The 20503-nt window shown below is 43.7% G+C and overlaps 1 protein-coding gene across 1 annotated transcript; it reads left to right on the forward strand.

Annotated features, from left to right (window-relative positions):
• Positions 1-250: 250 nt before the first annotated feature.
• Positions 251-20233, forward strand: CAT9 (cationic amino acid transporter 9). Its single transcript, XM_087384354.1, has 8 exons — positions 251-562; positions 2605-3017; positions 16814-16990; positions 17089-17313; positions 17428-17604; positions 17708-17950; positions 18996-19085; positions 19378-20233. Exons 1-8 carry the CDS (start codon positions 346-348, stop codon positions 19543-19545), a joined length of 1710 nt encoding a protein of 569 aa, XP_087240480.1. The 5' UTR covers positions 251-345; the 3' UTR covers positions 19546-20233.
• Positions 20234-20503: the final 270 nt, after the last annotated feature.

Below are 20503 nucleotides of genomic sequence, written 5' to 3' on the forward strand. Positions count from 1 at the left end.
ACCTTCGTACCTTATAGGCATTCTGCACCTTCGTACCTTATAGGCATTCTGCACCTTCGTACCTTATAGGCATTCTGCCATGTGGCAGTTACGGCTGCCGGTTTTTGTTAAAGAGGGATTGATCCAAGGGTGGAGGTTGCATCTCCACCAACCCATGACCATTTTGGGCTGAGCATAGATTAAAGTAAAGTAAATTTGGTTTAAGAGTGCCGTGTGTGAGCTTGATATCTATTATCAATGCCTGCTGGGCACAGCACCCATGCCCATGCTGGGTGGCATGCATTTGGGAAAAAGAAAACCAAGAGGAGACATCTCCCTTTGAGCTTTCCTGCTATCCTTGGATTCATGGCGAAATCTTCCTGGTGGTCTGATCTCGGACGCGCTGCCCTTCGAGTGAAAACTCCCCTTCGTCACAATGCCCATCGTGGTTCCTCCTCCTCTGCCCCGGCCCATCTCACCAGACACTTGGGTCTCTTCAATATCATCCTCCTTGGCATCGGGGCTTCTATCGGTGCAGGCATCTTTGTTGTGACCGGAACCGTCGCTAATGACGCTGGGCCTGGTAAGTTTGGCCTCCTCCTTGCTGTTGGGATTGCTGCATAGTGTCGTTCAGGTGCATGGTCCCGGTTGTTGATTCCTGCCATAGTGTCTGTAGTTGCTTCTTCGGCAATTAAAACCTGCAGAGCTATGTAACAAAAACGACGATGTAAAATGGTTTTGTATTCTACATATGCGGAAAGCATTTGTGCAGGTGGGATCGTTCTTAATTGATCAAAATACATGGCAAATTCTACGAGCGGTCCAGTCACTCATTCTAAGTACGTGCTTCAAGAGTTATTGTAATTGACTTTTCCGCGTTATCGACTTACAGAAAATGGCACAAAAGGTCATGTTTGCGAGCGCCTTTTTTTGATATTCGGACCTTGGATAGAAGTTTGGGTGATGGTCTGGTAGGCTTAACAGGTCCTACGTGAGAACTTTGCCAGTAAATATTCTCTTGTTCTGAAATGTCTCACCTTTTAGGGGTGCACAATACACATGGTGGGGTACTGCTCCCCTTTCCATTGTTTCTGCAAGACTGCATGTGGTGTATTGCTCCCCTTTCCATTGTCTCTGCAAGACTGCCTTAGATACATATATCATAGGCAACGGACTGAAAGCAAGTCTCTAAGCATGCAAGGAAGAAAATGCCGAAGATGAATTTGATGTTGTATGAAGCCCGTATAAAAGTAGTGGCTGCTAGCATTGATTCTCTTCAGCAACAATGTCCAGAGTTTAAGTCCCAGTCCTTCTCTATATAAGGGGGGGAATGTTATGTCCACGTATGGACATAACATGACTAGTGTTAAGGAGGTAAGGTTAACCTAGGGTTATGTAGCCTAACCTTGCGACAATTAGGACATGACATACCTTTGGTACAGCTAGGGTAGTCTTAGGGTTGAGACATCTAAGATAACCCTATGCCTATATAAGTGTGAGCCTTAGCACTGGCACCGAGTGAGGAGCTCCTAGTGAAGCTCAACTTCTATAGAGATCACTACCTATACATTTCTGATGAGGGCTTCATTGATCCTCTGGGATATCCTCCACTCATTTGAGGATCTCTATTGGGCAGTTTGGGTTTCAACCCATCTACTCTGCATTGGAGCTAAGGTATTACCCAGAGAAAGGCAGATTTGTACCTTGTGTGACCTACAAGAGATTGAGGTAGAGGAGCATTTCATCTTCAGGTGTCCAGTGTACTATGAGATCCGAGGCCGCTACTACCCCCCCACTTCCTCTCCTATCTAGATTTAAGATGCTTAGCCACCTTCAAGAGTGCCTACTCAAATTACAGAGACAGAGACAAGGGATGTGGGCAGGTCAATTTCAGAGCGTGATCGCATAGTTCTTCGAGCCAGATTGCACAGATCACGGTCCCATGGGTAGTTGACGAGGCTTGCAACATGGGATCACAGACTAATTCCTCATAAGAGATGTTGGGACCGAGACCTTGACTTTCAAGCATGCCAGATCAGCAGCATATTGTCAACAATTGGTGCTTCTAGGAGACGGGACACAGGCCCAATGAGCACCCACCCCTATCATTGTGGTATCCCAATGTCAAGCTCCTTCATGCGGCCCAAGAGTACATCCCATAGTGAGGAGCAGAGGACAGATCTCAGACAGTATCTAGAGATAACTGACTCCAGATGGGACCCTAGTTAGGGCCCAGGTCACTTACGCTTGACACATGACATACATGTGAAAAGACATGACAGGAACAGCTCCCAGCACATGGAGTTTCATTCCTACATTCCAGTTTCATCGAGAGTCCTGTTTCTTGGAGGTGTTATAGACACCTCTAGTTCCCTCCATGGGGGTATCCTCTTATGATGATTTCACTTTGTTGTAATCTCCTAGGCTTTTTTGGCTGTCCACAGAGGTTAATAAAGCTTTCTTTCTTCTCTCTATCTTTCTCTTTGCCACTTTTGTTGCTCCATACTTTTCAATTTGGGTATATACCAGTGTTATGAAGTTATGCAGCTGTAGGTTTTCTTTTGTATAAGAGATTTGGAGTACTCTTGGTATAATGATCAGCTGATTTGAAGCTTGGATGTGCAGGTGTGACTGTAAGCTTTGGGCTGGCTGGATTAGCATGTGTGGTGAATGCATTGTGTTATGCAGAGCTATCATCTCGCTTTCCGGCACTTGTTGGAGGAGCATACCTGTATGCATACACTGCTTTCAATGAGCTAGTTGCATTCTGCGTTTTTTGTCAGCTTATGTTGGACTATCATATTGGTGCAGCCAGCATTTCACGCAGTCTGTCAAGTTATTTAGTCAACATTTTAGAACTGATTCCTGTACTAAGTGGGAGAATACCCCAGTGGCTTGGGCCTGGAGGCAAATCGGTTCTGGGTGGTTTTTTGTCCATCAATTTATTAGCTCCAGTATTGCTTTTGATTATAACCCTTGTCCTCATCCAAGGCGTACGCGAATCTGCAACTGTTAATGCTATCATGACAGTTATAAAGGTGAGATTTTAAGTTTTGGATGAGATCTGTGCTACAATCACATTTAAAAGCAGCTGACTCAATGAGGAACTTGTCTAGGAAGTCATGAGAGCTGCAAATATGTTTTCACTACAGAATGAGTTGTCCATTTCCAGTCACAATATGCACAGAAAGGAATGTGGGTATATTTTTGTGTAGTGCATTTCATATGAAGGAAGCCACTTATTTCGGTTGAATGGTTTTTCATGAACAGAGGTTTTTAGTAAACTTCATAGGGGAATCCTTGCTTATTTTATTACTGTCAAAATTTCCACTTGTCTTTTAGATCATTCAAATGTGTAACAAAAGACTAGCTTAATCTACCATAGTTGTAACATTCTTTGGAAAGGGGTTTATGAGTAATTCAGGATTAACTCCTCAGTATACTGTATTTTGGTAGGGTTAATAATGTTTAAAATTTAGGACATCCTAGAGTTGCCATGTGGCACTTCAAGGATTATCCCATATAAAAAATTGACAAGAATAGCATGGGGATAATCCCATAGATTTAGTGCTGTTTTCTGCAACCAGCCTAAAAACTAGAAATAGGGCTGCTATCCCCGTTCTATGGCATGTTCTCAGTCGTCTGTAGTTCAAGTTGGCTGAAAATTTTGGTGCCCTTCAAACTATCTAGAATCTTGTCAATTTGTGGGATTGGAAAGCGATTCTTGATGGTTATCTTATTTAATGCCCTATAGTCCACACATCCTCTATGATTCTTTCTTCTTGAGTGCCAAAAGAACTAGCGAATAGAAGAATGAACTACTGGGTTTGATCGATCCATGCTTATGTAATTTTTGAACTTGTATTCGAATCTCTTCTTGCTGTGGTTTGCTCAATTAATAAGGTGGTCTATTAGGTGGTGTGCTAGTTGGAAGTAAATCTATGGTGAGATCTTCTAGCCTGTTGGGCGGCAATGGTAAGTGGGCTGCATCCTACAGTGCCGAGGGTATCCCAACACCATGTCCACATCAAGTATTCTTCCGACCAAAAAGTCCATGTGGTCCTGGTACCCTTGGATGTGTACTCTGAGCTGGTTGCCAACAGATACAAGAAGATTCACTGGTGAATCATGAAATGCTCACGTTGCTTTCCTCCCTTGGTCGGGGTCTGGAGCAATCTTCAAAGATGAAGCCAACTCGGGTGAGAAAATATTATGGGACGAGCCATTATTAAGGCTAGTTTATCTACCTCTCCCAGATGTCTCCATGCTTTCAAGATTTTAGTTTCCGGTCCATTTGCTACCTCCTCCTCGTCAAACACAGCTTTTATCTTCATTGTCTCCTTTTCTCCTGCAGGCTTTTGTTCTCTTTCTTTTGTAAGGGACAGTATGAAAACTTGTGTGCTCTGTCATGCCTAATCCACAAGCCCTCTTTCTTATGCTTTGTGATAGTTGTTGATCGAGCTGTTTCCAACCTGGTGCTGTGTTTTGTGGCTGATTCAGTTTAAAGTGCTTAGTGTCCTCCATGATTGAGATTTGGCTTAGAATTCCGTTTCCTGGTAGGAAACCCTGGTTTATTCATTTGAAATCTATCTCTCTTCTTTCTAAACTCCAGTCCCATCCAGAGGCAAACCTTCCTCTCTCACATACAAATCCACAATGGTGCCATTGCTGGTTCATTCTCCCCTTGCTATGCCTTAATTCAAACTGTAGGCTTTGCAATGGAAGTCATTCTCCCATTGCAATGCCATAGTTCAAAATGTTGGCTTTTCCATTGCAATGTCATAATTCAAATATTTGTCTTTGCAAGGGGTGCCATTCCCCCCTTGCAAAGCCGAAGTTTTCAAAATTTTGGATTTACAAGGGGAGAATGGCACTAGTCCCATTGCAATGTCCTAATTCAAAAATTTGCGTTTGTAATGTGAGAACAGCACCGGTAGCATTCTTTCCTTGCAAAGCCAAAATGTTCAAAATTTTCGGCTTTGCAATGGGAGAATGTGTTGGAAAGGTCACCTCCCCATCTGTAAGCCCTCATATGAGGAGAGCATGGGGGATGGAGACCTAGGGCAGTACCCAACAGAACAAGAGAGAAAGGGGCTGCCACATAGACAGCATCATGGCTGTCATGTGGGCAGCACATCTAGAACTGTTATGGGCAGGACAGAGGGCCAGGAGAGTGCGGAAGCATGGCAGATATGTACGGATTACAGACGCCTGCTGTACGGCTGGTTTCAGGGTCACGTATGGAGCTCAGGCAGGAGCCCAAGAGCTGGAACAAGCCCGGAGCAGAGGCAAGACAGTCTGGGACAGATTGCGATGGATCTAGGACATGGAGGCGCACTGTTTGCAGTAGGTTTTGGGGGGGCTGGACCCTGTATATATAGTAGGGCATCTGCCCTTGAAAGGAGGGCCAAAGCCCTAGTGTTGTGGGCCAAGGGCCCTTGTAATGAGAGCCCCAAAAGGGCAGCCCACAGTCCCATAAATGGGGAGCTGTGGGGTCGGTTTTCAGACAGACTGAGTTGGCCAGATTAGGGCTGACCAGTCGGTTTTTGGTGCAGGCCTTGGGGCCTATATAAAGAGGCCATTTAGCCTCATTTCATCATCACTCGCAGCAGCAGTTCAGGGAGCAGAAGGAGCAGCAGAACAGGCACCTGTGGGCCTCTCTCTAGGAGGATTCAAGTGGGCTGTAGAGCTGCAGACCTAGCTCAGAGTGCTGCCCATCTAGGCTGGTGCAAAGACAGCAAGGTGGAAGGGATCTGGACGAATAGTCTACAGAAGCTTGAGGTGGAGCACGCGGACTCGAGTCTAGAGATAGCCAGCAGATAGGAGAAGGACCTTGTGGTAAGATCAGAGGACCACATCATTGGTGGGACTCTGGATCTGTCTCTTTTGTATTGTGTCCATAGTTGTGGACGGAAATATATATTTTGGTGGTTTCTCTATCTGGTTGGTTCATTGTCTATTGATGAGTTTGCACACCTATTGTATGCACATAAGTAAAGAAGTCTGTGATTCCACACCCACACCGCACACTGTGTGAGCTCCTGGGCATTATTATAAGTCTTCCACTGCGTGTACCCTCTGTTGGGTAATTTCTAACATGGTATCAGAGCCCAAGTAGGAGGTTCACAGGTGTGGGAGCTTGAAGGCAGGGACCTTGCTGAAGGACGACCCTGATTCAGAAGCTCTAGGGAATCGACTTCCACGACTGGAGGATTGTGCCCTTGCGAGAAGGAGGGTGACTCAGGTTCAGTCAGGTGCGTTCAGAGTTCAGGTTTACTAAAATTGAGTTTGGTTGACTTTGCTGTGTGGTATAAACAGCAGAGATGTCGACATCTACAGCCTCTTCAGCCCCTGCTTTCCCTTCCTCCTCCTCCAGTTTTCTCTCTTTCACTATCCCTAATTTTGGAGAGTCTGGGAACCTGGATGGGACTAATTACCCGATCTGGAAAGTGAAGATCCAGAGTCATTTAGTGGCTCGGAAGTTGTGGAAGCTGACCACGGGAGAGGAGTCGAAGCCGGAGGACATGGTGGACAGTAAAGGGGAGGTACTCATGGCAGTAGACAGAGAGGAGCTTGATGCTTGGGAAGAAAGAGATGCCCATGCCCTGGCAATAATTATAGGGACTACGGCGGACTCCGTTCTTCCGCATATCCAGCTGGCCGAGACGTCAGTAGAGGCGTGGGCCACCCTGAAGGATCTGTACGAGACAGACAATACCTCCCGGATTGTGCTTGTTCAGCATCAACTCTACAATCTTGATACGGAAGAAGGCGATACGATACATAGCCATTTGACGAAGGTCAAGGTGGTGCGGGATCAGCTGGCAGCAATTGGTCAGAAGACAGGCTCATGCCATCTGGCCTTGATGGTACTGAGGAGATTGCCTCGGAGTTTCAAGAGCTTTGTTACGGCTGTGACAGCAGGACAGAGGACCAAACCTCTGACATATGAGGAGTTGTGTCCATTACTGCTACAGGAGGAAGCTCGGGAGAAGCTCTACAACGAGGATAAAGATGACAAGGCGATGCTGGTGAAGGATTCCACTGGCAAAGGAAAGGGCAAGCCTAACGGTGGCAAGTCCAATAAAGATGACTCTGACGACGAGGGGACTTCGAAGAGGAAGCACAAGAAGAAGTGTTTCTATTGTGATACGCCCGGACATTTTGCAAAGGACTGCAGAAAGAAAAAGGCGGATCTGAAAAACAAACAGGAGTCTGACTCAGATTCAGGGGGAAAGGCCAAAGCAAATGTGGTAATCGAAGAGTTGTTCCTGGTGACATCACCGTGTGTTACCGAGGTTAGATATGTTGATCCCGAATTCACAGTAAGGATGTCTGACATAGAGATGTGGGTCGACGAGGAGTCAGATACCTTTGTGAAGGTGAAGGACAGTATGGAGCGCTTGGTACCTTGCAGATGTGTGGCTGTTGACACTGACACGAGGGTGGATTCCATGGAAAGCCCTGGGGTCTCATGGTCAGATGGATGCTGGACTTCAGAAGGGGACAGTACAGGATTACACAGGATCTTGGCGGGTGCCTCATCGAGATACAGGGTTTGCTTTCAGAGCGAACATTCAGGCAGTACAACAGTCTGGTATGTATTTGATATTCTGCATTTGAGCCTTTATAGCATGCTGTGGAGAGACTCTGCTCTTCATTTGTCTTAGGTGATAAGAGATTGGAAGGAATTGGCCTTCTTCGAAGGCAGAAGGGGAAGTATTGGTGCTTCTTCAAATCTTGGACGCAGATGGCTAGAAGGTGATGGACAAAGAGTACTCAAGCCAGAAGAGTACCTGCTTGAGAACTCAGCGAGAGTTCATGGTCCAGGTTATCTGGAAATATTCATCGGTTGCAGACCTTGCCAAAGGAAGGACGGGTTGAAACAGACCCTCAGAGCATGGTGCCTGGAAGACTCCAGGTTGTTCACTCAATATGAGGGGGACGACTGGAAGATCGTGACGGCTGGATTGCTCGAGTTCAGAGGCGGGAACATGACTGAAGGAGGTGGTACCAGGAGGTGCTACCAGAGATGGACCTGTGTACCAGGATGGTGTGCGGAACCGGACCCGGACCTGGTGGAGCAGGAGCCACTGGATGCAAAGCCAGGAAAAGATTTCGACACCGAAAGGTTCCAGAGGACTACGACCAGGGAGTTACTGGAGCATCTTCATCGACGTGTTGGCATTGGGCTGAGATGTGTCGGTGAGAGGGGGTGTTGGAAAGGTCACCTCCCCATCTGTAAGCCCCCATATGAGGAGAGCATGGGGGAGGGAGACCTAGGGAAGTACCCAACAGAAAAAGAGAGAAAGGGGCTGCCACATAGACAGCATCGTGGCTGTCATGTGGGCAGCACATCTAGAACTGTTATGGGCAGGACAGAGGGCCAAGAGAGTACGGAAGCATGGCAGATCTGTACGGATTACAGATGCCTGCTGTACGGCTGGTTTCAGGGTCACGTACGGAGCTCATGCAGGAGCCCAAGAGCTGGAACAAGCCCGGAGCAGAGGCAAGACAGTCTGGGACAGATTGCGATGGATCTAGGACATGGAGGCGCACTGTTTGCAGTAGGTTTTGGGGGGGCTGGACCCTGTATATATAGTAGGGCATCTGCCCTTGAAAGGAGGGCCAAAGCCCTAGTGTTGTGGGCCAAGGGCCCTTGTAATGAGAGCCCCAAAAGGGCAGCCCACAGTCCCATAAATGGGGAGCTGTGGGGTCGGTTTTCAGACAGACTGAGTCGGCCAGATTAGGGCTGACCAGTCGGTTTTTTGGTGCAGGCCTTGGGGCCTATATAAAGAGGCCATTTAGCCTCATTTCATCATCACTTGCAGCAGCAGTTCAGGGAGCAGAAGGAGCAGCAGAACAGGCACCTGTGGGCCTCTCTCTAGGAGGATTCAAGTGGGCTGTAGAGCTGCAGATCTAGCTCAGAGTGCTGCCCACCTAGGCTGGTGCAAAGACAGCAAGGTGGAAGGGATCTGGACGAATAGTCTACAGAAGCTTGAGGTGGAGCAGGCGGACTCGAGTCTAGAGATAGCCAGCAGATAGGAGAAGGACCTTGTGGTAAGATCAGAGGACCACATCATTGATGAGTTTGCACACCTATTGTATGCACATAAGTAAAGAAGTTTGTGATTCCACACCCACACCGCACACTGTGTGAGCTCTTGGGCATTACTATAAGTCTTCCGCTGCGTGTACCCTCTGTTGGGTAATTTCTAACAGAAGGGAACGAGTGCATTCTCCCATTGCAATGTCTTGGGTGGATATGTATGTGTGAGAGCATATGTTTACATATTAGTCTACACCCACTGTTGGGTATTGATGGCATCAGTGGGGATGTTATAGTTGCTAGTCCTTGCTATGCATGATGAAGTTTATGGTTTCATCCTTATGACTGACTGTCATGAGATTGAAACTACACTATTTGTTGTGATTTTTAAGAGGATGAGTTCGGGCACATTCTTAGATTCATATATATATATGTATATATATGTGTGTGTGTGTATATATATATGCATAATACACATATATATACATATATATGTGTGTGTATATATATATATATATATACCTAGATGAATCCAGGAACATTCCCAAACTCATCCTCTAAAAACACAACATAGTGCAGTTTCAATCTCACGAGAGTCACTCATAAGATTGAAAACCATAAACTCCATCACGCATAGCAGGGACTAGCTACTATGACATCCCCACTGACGTCATCAGCGCCCAACAGAGTTGTAGACCATAGTATAAAAGTATGCTCTCACACATACAAATCCATACACCCACACATACTTAAGCATCCATTTATACAAAGTCTTCGTACTGAGTTTCTGTCGGCACTCCGGAGGTGAAGGGCAAACTCAGCCATGACGAAGGCTAGCACTAAAGGAGAAGGCTAATCAAAAAGTAGTCCAAATCTCTTCATTGAAGCTACAATTGCTTGTGAAGTCTAAACAATTTCATTTTAATCTCTTCCAAACAAGCATCTAAATGTAAATCTAGCTGATAGGGCAACGCACCATTTAAGATAGAAAGAATTATCGCAATACCAGCAGGCCGCAACTTGGACGAAAACTTCACAAGGTGAAATTTGCATGTCCGCTAATACGGTAGAAGCATATACCTAAGATGAATCCATGAACATTCCCAAACTCATCCTCTAAAAACACAACACAGTGCAGTTTCAATCTCACGAGAGTCACTTATAAGATTGAAACCCATAAACTCCATCACGCATAGCAGGGACTAGCTACAATGACATCCCCACTGACGTCATCAGCGCCCAACAGTGGGTGTAGACCATAGTATAAAAGTATGCTCTCACACATACAAATCCACACACCCATACATACTTGAGCATCCATTTATACAAAGTCTTCTTACTGAGTTTCTGTCGGCACTCCGGAGGTGAAGGGTAAACTTAGCCATGACGAAGGCTAGCACTAAAGGAGAAGGCTAATCAAAAAGTAGTCCAAATCTCTTCATTCAAGCTACAACTGCTTGTGAAGTCTAAACGATTTCATTTTAGTCTCTCCCAAACAAGCATCTAAATGTAAATCTAGCTGATAGGGCAACGCACCATTTAAGATAGAAAGAATTATCGCAGTACCAGCAGGCCGCAACTTGGACGAAAACTTCACAAGGTGAAATTTGCATGTTTGCTAATACGGCAGAAGCATATACCTAGATGAATCCAGGAACATTTCCAAACTCATATTCTAAAAACACAACATAGTGCAGTTTCAATCTCACGAGAGTCACTCATAAGATTGAAAGCCATAAACTCCATCACGCATAGCAGGGACTAGCTACTATGACATCCCCACTGACGTCATCAGCGCCCAACAATGGGTGTAGACCATAGTATAAAAGTATGCTCTCACACATACAAATCCACACAGCCACACATACTTGAGCATCCATTTATACAAAGTCTTTGTATTGAGTTTCTGTCGGCACTCCAGAGGTGAAGGGCAAACTCAGCCATGACGAAGGCTAGCACTAAAGGAGAAGGCTAATAAAAAAGTAGTCCAAATCTCTTCCTTGAAGCTACAACTGCTTGTGAAGTCTAAACGATTTCATTTTAGTCTCTCCCAAACAAGCATCTAAATCTAAATCTAGCTGATAGGGCAACACACCATTTAAGATAGAAAGAATTATCGCAACACTAGCAGGCTGAACTTGGACGAAAACTTCACAAGGTGAAATTTGCATGTCCGCTAATACGGTAGAAGCATATACCTAGATGAATCCAGGAACATTCCCAAACTCATCCTCTAAAAACACAACATCGTGCAGTTTCAATCTCACGAGAGTTACTCATAAGATTGAAAACCATAAACTCCATCACGCATAGCAGGGACTAGCTACAATGACATCTCCACTGACGTCATCAGCGCCCAACAATGGGTGTAGACCATAGTATAAAAGTATGCTCTCACACATACAAATCCATACACCCACACATACTTAAGCATCCATTTATACAAAGTCTTCGTACTGAGTTTTTGTCGGTACTCCGGAGATTAAGGGCAAACTTAGCCATGACGAAGGCTAGCACTAAAGGAGAAGGCTAATCAAAAAGTAGTCCAAATCTCTTCATTCAAGCTACAACTGCTTGTGAAGTCTAAACGATTTCATTTTAGTCTCTCCCAAATAAGCATCTAAATCTAAATCTAGTTGATAGGGCAACGCACCATTTAAGATAGAAAGAATTATCGCGATACCAGCAGGCCGCAACTTGGACAAAAACTTCACAAGGTGAAATTGGCATGTCCGCTAATATGGCAGAAGCATATACCTAGATGAATTCAGGAACATTCCCAAACTCATCCTCTAAAAACACAACATAGTGCAGTTTCAATCTCACGAGAGTCACTCATAAGATTGAAAACCATAAACTCCATCATGCATAGCAGGGACTAGCTACTATGACATGCCCACTGACGTCATCAGCGCCCAACAGTGGATGTAGACCATAGTATAAAAGTATGCTCTCACACATATAAATCCACACACCCACACATACTTGAGCATCCATTTATACAAAGTCTTTGTACTGAGTTTCTGTCGGCACTCCAGAGGTGAAGGGCAAACTCTGCCATGACGAAGGCTAGCACTAAAGGAGAAGGCTAATCAAAAAGTAGTCCAAATCTCTTCATTCAAGCTACAATTGCTTGTGAAGTCTAAACGATTTCATTTTAGTCTCTCCTAAACAAGCATCTAAATCTAAATCTAGCTAATAGGACAACGCACCATTTAAGATAGAAAGAATTATCGCAATACCAGCAGGCCGCAACTTGGACGAAAACTTCACAAGGTGAAATTTGCATGTTTGCTAATACGGCATAAGCATATACCTAGATGATTCAGAAGCATATACCTAGATGAAGTATGTGTGTGTGTGTGTGCTATGCATATATATATACACACATATATATACATATATATACACACACACACACACACACCGAGCAACACCTCGGGCTTATGGTCTCCATCATACTTTGACAATTGTACATGCTTTTCTCCCAACTTAATCTTCCTTCTAGGTTCATGGCATCAATGTCATCTATATACTCCCAAGTTGATTCCGATCTATAACGCCGGTCTCCTCATGTGTAAAGTTAAGTATCCAAACTCCTAATCCAACCGAGCAACACCTCGGGCTTATGGTCTCCATCATACTTTGACATGTGTACATGCTTTTCTCCCAACTTAATCTTCCTTTTAGGTTCATGGCGTCAGCGTCATCCGCATACCTCCCAGGCCGATTACGATCTATAACGCCCCCTCATAGTTTTCCTTGGTGACTCTAATCTATAACGCCCCCTCATAGTTTTCCTTGGTGGATCATGTTCACCACATCTTGAAGCTCATGTTCCTCATCATCTCGGCATAATCCTACAGCATGCTCGGACTGGGTCTTCTTTCCTTCCTTTTGAGCTGATCTCTAAGGACTTTCCTTTGGGCAAACTTGGCTGTTGGATTTTCCTTGGCTGCTTGCTTTTCCCACTTCCCTCATATTGATTTCTCTCATGACTCCTAAAGTGCATTATTTATGGCTGAAAACTTTTTATTCAAATCTGTCTCTATCTCAGCTTTAAAAGAGACCTAAAAGATATCCGGCGCCATCTCGTCTCTAGCGGACTCTTCTCCAGTCTCCTGCGTCGCGGGAGTCTCCTCCTTTGACTGCAAGTGAATTGGTCACATCTAATTGATATGCTTCTCAATCTTCCGCTGCTTTGTGGGCGCAGTCTTCTTGGCTGTCAGGGTTGCTTTCTTTGTTGTTCTCCCTTGCTTCTTTTGGGATTAAAGTTTGGGGTAAACATAGACTCCCACAATCATGCCAGCAGGCACACAAATATTCCTAAGCTATGTTTGAAGTATTTTCAAGCTCTTTAATTGGAAAGCAAACCATGCTTTGATACCTGTTATTGTCGTGCTTCTACTGAAGTGCAATTCGGGCATTGGATTCTTCTCCCTTTATCCCTTTCCCTACTCTACCATTTGTGTGAAAACCAGATGTCAACATAGTTGCCACCCGAAATGGAAACGGTAGCAATGGAAATGGCAGAAACGCTAGAGACGGAGTTTTCTGCCCGAGCCGAAACCACGAAACAAGAAACGGCAATATAGTACAATTTATGTGTAAAAATAATTTTTTTATACATAATACAATTATGAATATAGTGCTTAAAGTGACAAATTATGCTACTTAGCATTTGCCATTAAGTCATGACTAATGCAACATGCATGATGCTTCAATATCTATGATTCTATGATCTATCATTCATGAATGATTCAAGAATCAATAACAAGTTCCAACAATCTGAAATGGATTAAATTTGTGACTGCATAAGTAACAAGCATCATAATATCTACTATTATCTAGATTCCAAATGCATGATCCATGTGACATATCTATGTCAAAAAAATAAAAGCACACCCATAGTAGCTGCTAGCATCCATGATCATGAATCATGTCCAAAAAAAGGCAGCCAGATACCAAAGTAAAGTTTGTACTGCATCAATGATCATCAAAAAAAGAAATAACATAGTCTAGACTCTAGACTAAGAGACTCTAGAGACTAGGACACATCTGAAGTATCCCTAGGGCCTAATCTAGTAGTACTAGGCTAGCATTGTCCAACTGAAGTTACAATACTAGTCTCATCTCCATCATTTGCATCATCCATTGACCAGCATCCTTTGGTTCCTCGTCCTCAAATGAGCCATGGGTGTCACTGTCTGAAGAAGCAACAGCATCATCGGGTGCAGCTAAAGTGCTAGCACCATCTCTAGATGGCTGCGATTGTGTGCGATTTGCTTGTGCCGACATCTCCTTGTACAACATGGCATAATCCTCTTGTTGGATATTTAGTATGGCCTTCATCTTCTCTTCGTCCACCTTGTCTATGTCGACTTGGCGAGGTTCGAGGGAGCTGGCGGAGTACTCAAGGAGGCGGAGGTTGCAATGGCATAACTTCAATCGCTCCAACTGCGCCGTGCTGAATCTATTCCTGGTCTTTGTGTGGAAGAGGGCCTGAGTGCTCCAATTTCTCTCACAAGGACCCGAACTACATTCCTGGGAGAGAACTCGTATAGCAAGTCTTTTCTGCCATAATCCATTTAAGCAAAGATAGGTATCACTAACGTATTATTTATACAACTTGAAGCTGCTTAAAAGTTAAGTTACAAGTAGTGAAGTTTCAAGTTGTGTCTACCAAAGTAGGTGCACAGCTGCCATATTTCTTCCACCAGGAGATGGGATGCAACCGCGTCTCTTGGAGCCTAGCCGTTGGTTGACCAATTGAGAGGCTATGATTGCAAAACTACAGAAGATCATCCTCCAATCTTCATTGAACATGGTGTCCACACAATCTTTGGGAACTCATCTTCCAACATCTCACCCATAGCCACACAATTGTTGCCATTATTTGTCACTACTTGCACCACATTCTCCGCACCTATCTCTAAGATGGCTGCACGCATGTGCGCAAAATGTACAATCCTATAATCACTGTACCTGTGGTAAAGGCACCTATGGCTCTCAAGAACATGGTCTCCTTGTAAGAAGACACTAAAATCTCCTCTTGCGTAGATCCGACCATCCATCACATAAGAGTGTGCACCCATATTTTGCCAAGCCTCTTTCAAGGGCTGCATTTGTGCTTCCACATGTGTCCTCTTGCTTCTTAGCTCTCGTGTCCTCAAAGCTTTACATGTGGGCCCTTCCCCTTCATACCCAATGTGACTAACAGCTCTCATGGACTTCTTCCATCGCAAAGTCTTCGCCACATGAAAGGGTATTGCACATTGTGTAAAGAGCTTGGTGAGCTCATTAGTGGCCTCTGTGACTGCCTGCTTTTGCATGCATGCTTGAATGCTAGACCTTTGCAATGAGCCTCTAGCATCCACACTATCTGATCCATGTGGCAAGTGTGTCCTCCTAGCATTAGGACCCACGCTTGATGTTGCAGATGCCCCTCTACTTCTCTTTGAACCCAATGCACTTGTCTTTTCTTTGTTGCAGCCATGCGCTTACGCTTCCATTTTTGAAGGCCATCTTTCACATCAAGAGGAACAAACTTATACGGTTCAGTATCCTTGTTGGGAACACCCTCTAGATGGTCTTTCAACCGTGTGACAGACCCAGTTTTGCTTATGCCGCAATAGCTGCATTTCCACTTCTTGGATTCACCATCTCCCGCCTAACTATAAATGTAGGTGGCATGGCTCGAATACAGTCTTTCAGCATTGTGGAGAGGAGTAGGTACGCTGGGATAAAGCCCTCTGCGGGCAGGAGGGAGGAGGAGGAGAGTGAGAGGGTAGAGGAGGAGGACTCAAGGAGGGAGTATGAGGAGTAGTACTAGGAGGAGAGTGGAGAGGGTAGAGGAGAGTGGAGGGTAGAGGCAGGCTGCAACAGGTGGGTAGAGGGTAGAGGCAGCAGGCAGCAGGCGACGAAACAAGGCAACAGGGGGCGAAAAAACCCGAAATAGGGTTTCCCAAAAAACAGGGAAACATAAACGACGTTTTGCCCGTTTTTGTTTTCTTACTGTTTGCTTTTACGTTTCGCCTGAGAAAAACGGCATTTCGTGCCACTATTGAGATGATATATGAGTGTTTTGTTAATTTCTAAATAATGGCTATTTGAAATTCTAAGTTTATTGAGTAATTTAAGTGGAAAATTGCACTTCCGCATGAGCACGACTTTGACAATCATCATAGCTCTAGGCTAACTGGTTGCCCTTTTGCCATTTTATATTTTACAAACCACACTAAAGACTTTCAAAAAGACTTGGCTGAGAAGGGTATGTGTCTTTTGGTTGTGCTCCTTGCTATTGTTTTGATAATCCATCAAGTGAGATGCTTCTATTTTTGCTCCCTGCAATGCAGATATGGACAAGATAATTGTTGCTACTATTACATGAGGAAATTCGTTGCTACTATTACATGTCTTTGTACACACTTGTGAACCGTTTGGGTTGAGTTTCACTATGTGCCCCCCAAGAGCAATTGTTTGTACTAAGGGCCTGGGTTCGATTCTTGAGCGTGTAGCCTTCAGGATTGATTAATTTTGAATATTACAAAACGATCATCCTTGGAGGGGTTGACAACTATCCAGCTTCAGTACTAAGATCTTCCCAGTCCTTGAAGCTAACATTGGACAAGTTGTCTGGTCTCCGCTTTGCTTGATTCATAGTACCCTATTATCCCTTTTTTTGGGGCATAATTTTGCTAATGTGCTCTCTTCTGGAAGCAGTTCTGCTTGGGACTTGAGTGAACACTTTGCTTCAAACTCATGGTAGTGTGCTGTTTTACACAGGTATTGATTGTTGTTGTTGTTATCGTGATGGGAGCATTTGAAGTAGATACTACAAATTGGACTCCATTTGCGCCAAATGGGGTATCAGCGATTGTCACCGGAGCTACAGTTGCTTACTTTGCTTATGTAGGGTTTGATGCAGTTGCTAATTCAGCAGAGGAAAGTAAGAGACCAAAGGTGATTTCACATGTTTTTATTATTTGGACGATGCAGATTCTGCCATTTTTTGCAAATGATTTGTGGGCATTGATTTAATTATGTGTTACTGATTACAGCGGGATTTACCAATAGGCATACTTGTCAGCCTGCTTACCTGTGCAGTACTGTATATTGGTGTATGCTTGGTACTCACTGGAATGGTTCCATACCAAGATCTTGCGGGTGATGCACCTTTAGCTGAAGCTTTCTATGAAAGGGGTTTGAGTTATATGACTGCTTTCATAAGCGTTGGTGCAGTTGCTGGTCTGACTACCACTGTTTTGGTTGGGTTGTATGTCCAGGTATATGCCAAATTTGGTTTTCTCAACTAAGTTAACTGAAATTTGATGCCGGCAATAAGTCTTTTCTTAAAGGAGGTGAGGCGCACTGATTTTCAATTCGCTTCTATTTTTCAGTCACGACTATACCTCGGCATTGGGCGTGATGGGCTTGTCCCTTCTTTTTTGGCAAAAGTTCACCCACAGCATCATACTCCAGTTATGGCCCAAATTTGGTGTGGCTTAATTGCTGGCATTCTAGCAACTTTTTTTGATGTTAGCCATCTCTCTCATATCCTTTCAGTTGGAACCTTGGTGAGTTTCGTGTCACACTCATATTTCAAAATTTGTGCTAGGCTCTATTGTTCAAAGAGAATGCTCTTTATACAACCTTCTGATTCAATTCTCTTATCAACAGTCAGGATACTCTGTTGTCTGTGGTTGCGTCCTTGTGCTACGGGTCACAACAGATCCCTTTGATGAGGGGAAACTTGGCAAGACGATTTTAACGAGATCACAGGAAGCAATCAGTTGCATGTTGGGGGTTGCACTATGCGGCATCGCTATTGGTCTATTCTTTCGATTTTCTTTACATTATGCGTATATGATTGTGGCTCTTGTGGTTGGTATCATTATCACAGTTCCTATGTATACTCGCCAAGTAAGTCTTATTTTGTACTACTTGCTAAGCTTGCATCTTTATAGCTTCTCTTGCTTCAATATTGTAATACATTTGGTATCTACTGAAGGTTTGAGAATTAGTAAGTTATGCATTTCAATTGAGCCAATTCTGTATCCATATTTTATAATCAATTTGATGCACTAATGAGAGCCATCTTTTTCATCATATATAGCATACCTAACAACTTAAGTAGTTTGTGATCAAAGAATCGAGTCCCTTTGTTGCCCTTAATTTATGTGCTTTCTAGTTGGTGGTGAAGTCTCATGTTTAACCAATGGAAACAGAATACGATAGGAATTTGTAAACACCTTTTTAAATCTAAAATTGTATGCATCGGTAGAAAAAGACTTTGGTTGATTAGGAGACATTGTTCATATGCGTCAATGTATAGTCACTGGGTGTTGGCCATATGCATGGTCATTTAGAATAATTACTTTCATTCATCATTGTAAATATCTTATATGCTGCATTTCTTCCATGTGGGGACTCTCGTCCTATGTCAATTGCTTTACTGGACATGAAATTGCCATTAGCAGCATAATCTCCAATGAGTTATCCCCCCCCAACCCCACCCCCCCCCCCCCCCCCAAAAAAAAAAAAAAAAAAGGTGGGTTTATATTATAAAGACTGGTCTCTTTTTGACTTTATAATATAAACCCAATGAGTTATTTTCAAAACAGCCCATATGAAAGTTAGAAAAAGTGCCATTGCAAGCTTATGTCCTAATGTTAAATCTCTTTGCTTTACTCAATCAATCCCAGGCGATTCAGGATCACTTGTGAATGAGCATGTGGGAATAGGCAGCTTGTCTATCTTTCTGACTTCCCCTCTTCCCCCCTTCCACAAAAGAACAAAGGACAAAAGAGAAAAAAAAATAACAGAGAGAAGTCTGTGTGTGTGTGCCTATGTGGTTTAGTTTATGAGATACTCTGCAAGATGTTTGTTTAGCCTTAGTTACATTCTTAAATTTGCAACTTTTTTAAAACAAGAAATGGCAACTTATACTTAAGGGTATGTTTGGCAGGTGTACAAGCAACCTTCAGGGTTCCTTTGCCCAGGCATCCCTACTGTTCCAATGCTGGGCTTGCTTTTTAACATGTTCTTGTTTGCTCAGGTTTGTGTATGGAGTTTTATTGAATGGTGCATAATGTTTGGTCTTTAAAAAATGGATGAAAACATTGTGTTGCAAGGAAACTCATTCTCTCTACTGTTGAACATGCTTGTGGAATCAGTAATGGAAACTAAATCCCTTGCATGCTTGTAGTTCACGTAGTCCAGGTCGATTGTTCTTTACATTTAATGCGCATAATTGTGTTAAAACAAAAATTCCGCTCTGCATTGGTACAAGGTTCCATGTTCATATTTCAATCCCTGATGTGGTCTAATGTTAAACTGTTGTCGTGCAGCTGCATTGGGAGGCCTGGGTGAGATTTATTGTTCTGGGAATCTTGAGTTGTACATTTTATGCATTTTATGGGCAGCACAATGCTAACCACGACACTTTACTTAATGACAGCAATCCTTATTTAGAAGTTGATACAGAAGATTTTGACTTGAATGAAGCCCAAACATGATCTGGCTGGCTTGTTTTCTGAAGGCTGACGTTGGCACACAGGATGGTTTTGGTAATTTGGAAGGTTTTTTTAAGCCACTTTTATGAGCAGGGAGGGTTGATTGAGGGCCAATAGAGTTTTGCAAAGTTGTCCGGTGGCTTTGTTGCAGATCGGTGGTGGGTAATCATTGCCTTGTCTGTCTGCTCCTGAACCTTCATTTATGAATACATGTTCAGCATGGAATGAATTGAATCGACAATTTCAAAAACATTCAAGCAGCAGAGCATGTAAATATTTTCATTACAGCCTGGAGTAAGATTGGAAATGATCGTCTCCATTTTCTCTATGTATTATAGAGAGACTTAACCTTTTATCGAAAACCCGGGTTGTGCCATTGAGGATCTGGAGGCCACGGTTTAAATCATTTTACTGGTTGGTGAGCAGACATTTTGTTCATGCTTGGTAGACGTTTTTTGTTGTTGGGGGGGGGTGTGTTTTTAAACGTAAAAATGTATTCAGTGTAAAGGAGCATGTTGGCTCCTAAGTGCTACATGCTTCGTTTCACTAAGACGTGTATAAGTTGCCCACACTCGAGCTCCGCAAAAGAAATATGTCTATGACCAAATTGCCAATGGAAGTGGTTGTTTATCGTAGAGTGGATTCGTAATGTCCACAACCATCCCCTGAGGATTACATTCTCATAGAAAATGGAACGACGAATTTGAATTTATTTGCAATAGATATTGCGCATATTGCCACTTTGACTTGGAGCGAGTCGGGGAAGGAGTATAACTTCATTCATTGCTTTATTATGTGCATCAAGCGTGTGTGTTGTATCACACTTAACACACCCATGGCTTCATCTTACTCTTGTGCACACGTTTATACTGCTTTCATACACTTTACTCGTTTACTTAAACACACCATTCAATTGCTACCACTCAACCTTGCTATACCTCTCCACAAACACCATTATGCA

Source organism: Dipteris shenzhenensis, chromosome 14 (assembly GCF_047967505.1).
Source record: "Dipteris shenzhenensis isolate YYH24624 ecotype China chromosome 14, Dip_SZ_1.0, whole genome shotgun sequence".
Classification (NCBI taxonomy): Eukaryota; Viridiplantae; Streptophyta; class Polypodiopsida; order Gleicheniales; family Dipteridaceae; genus Dipteris; species Dipteris shenzhenensis.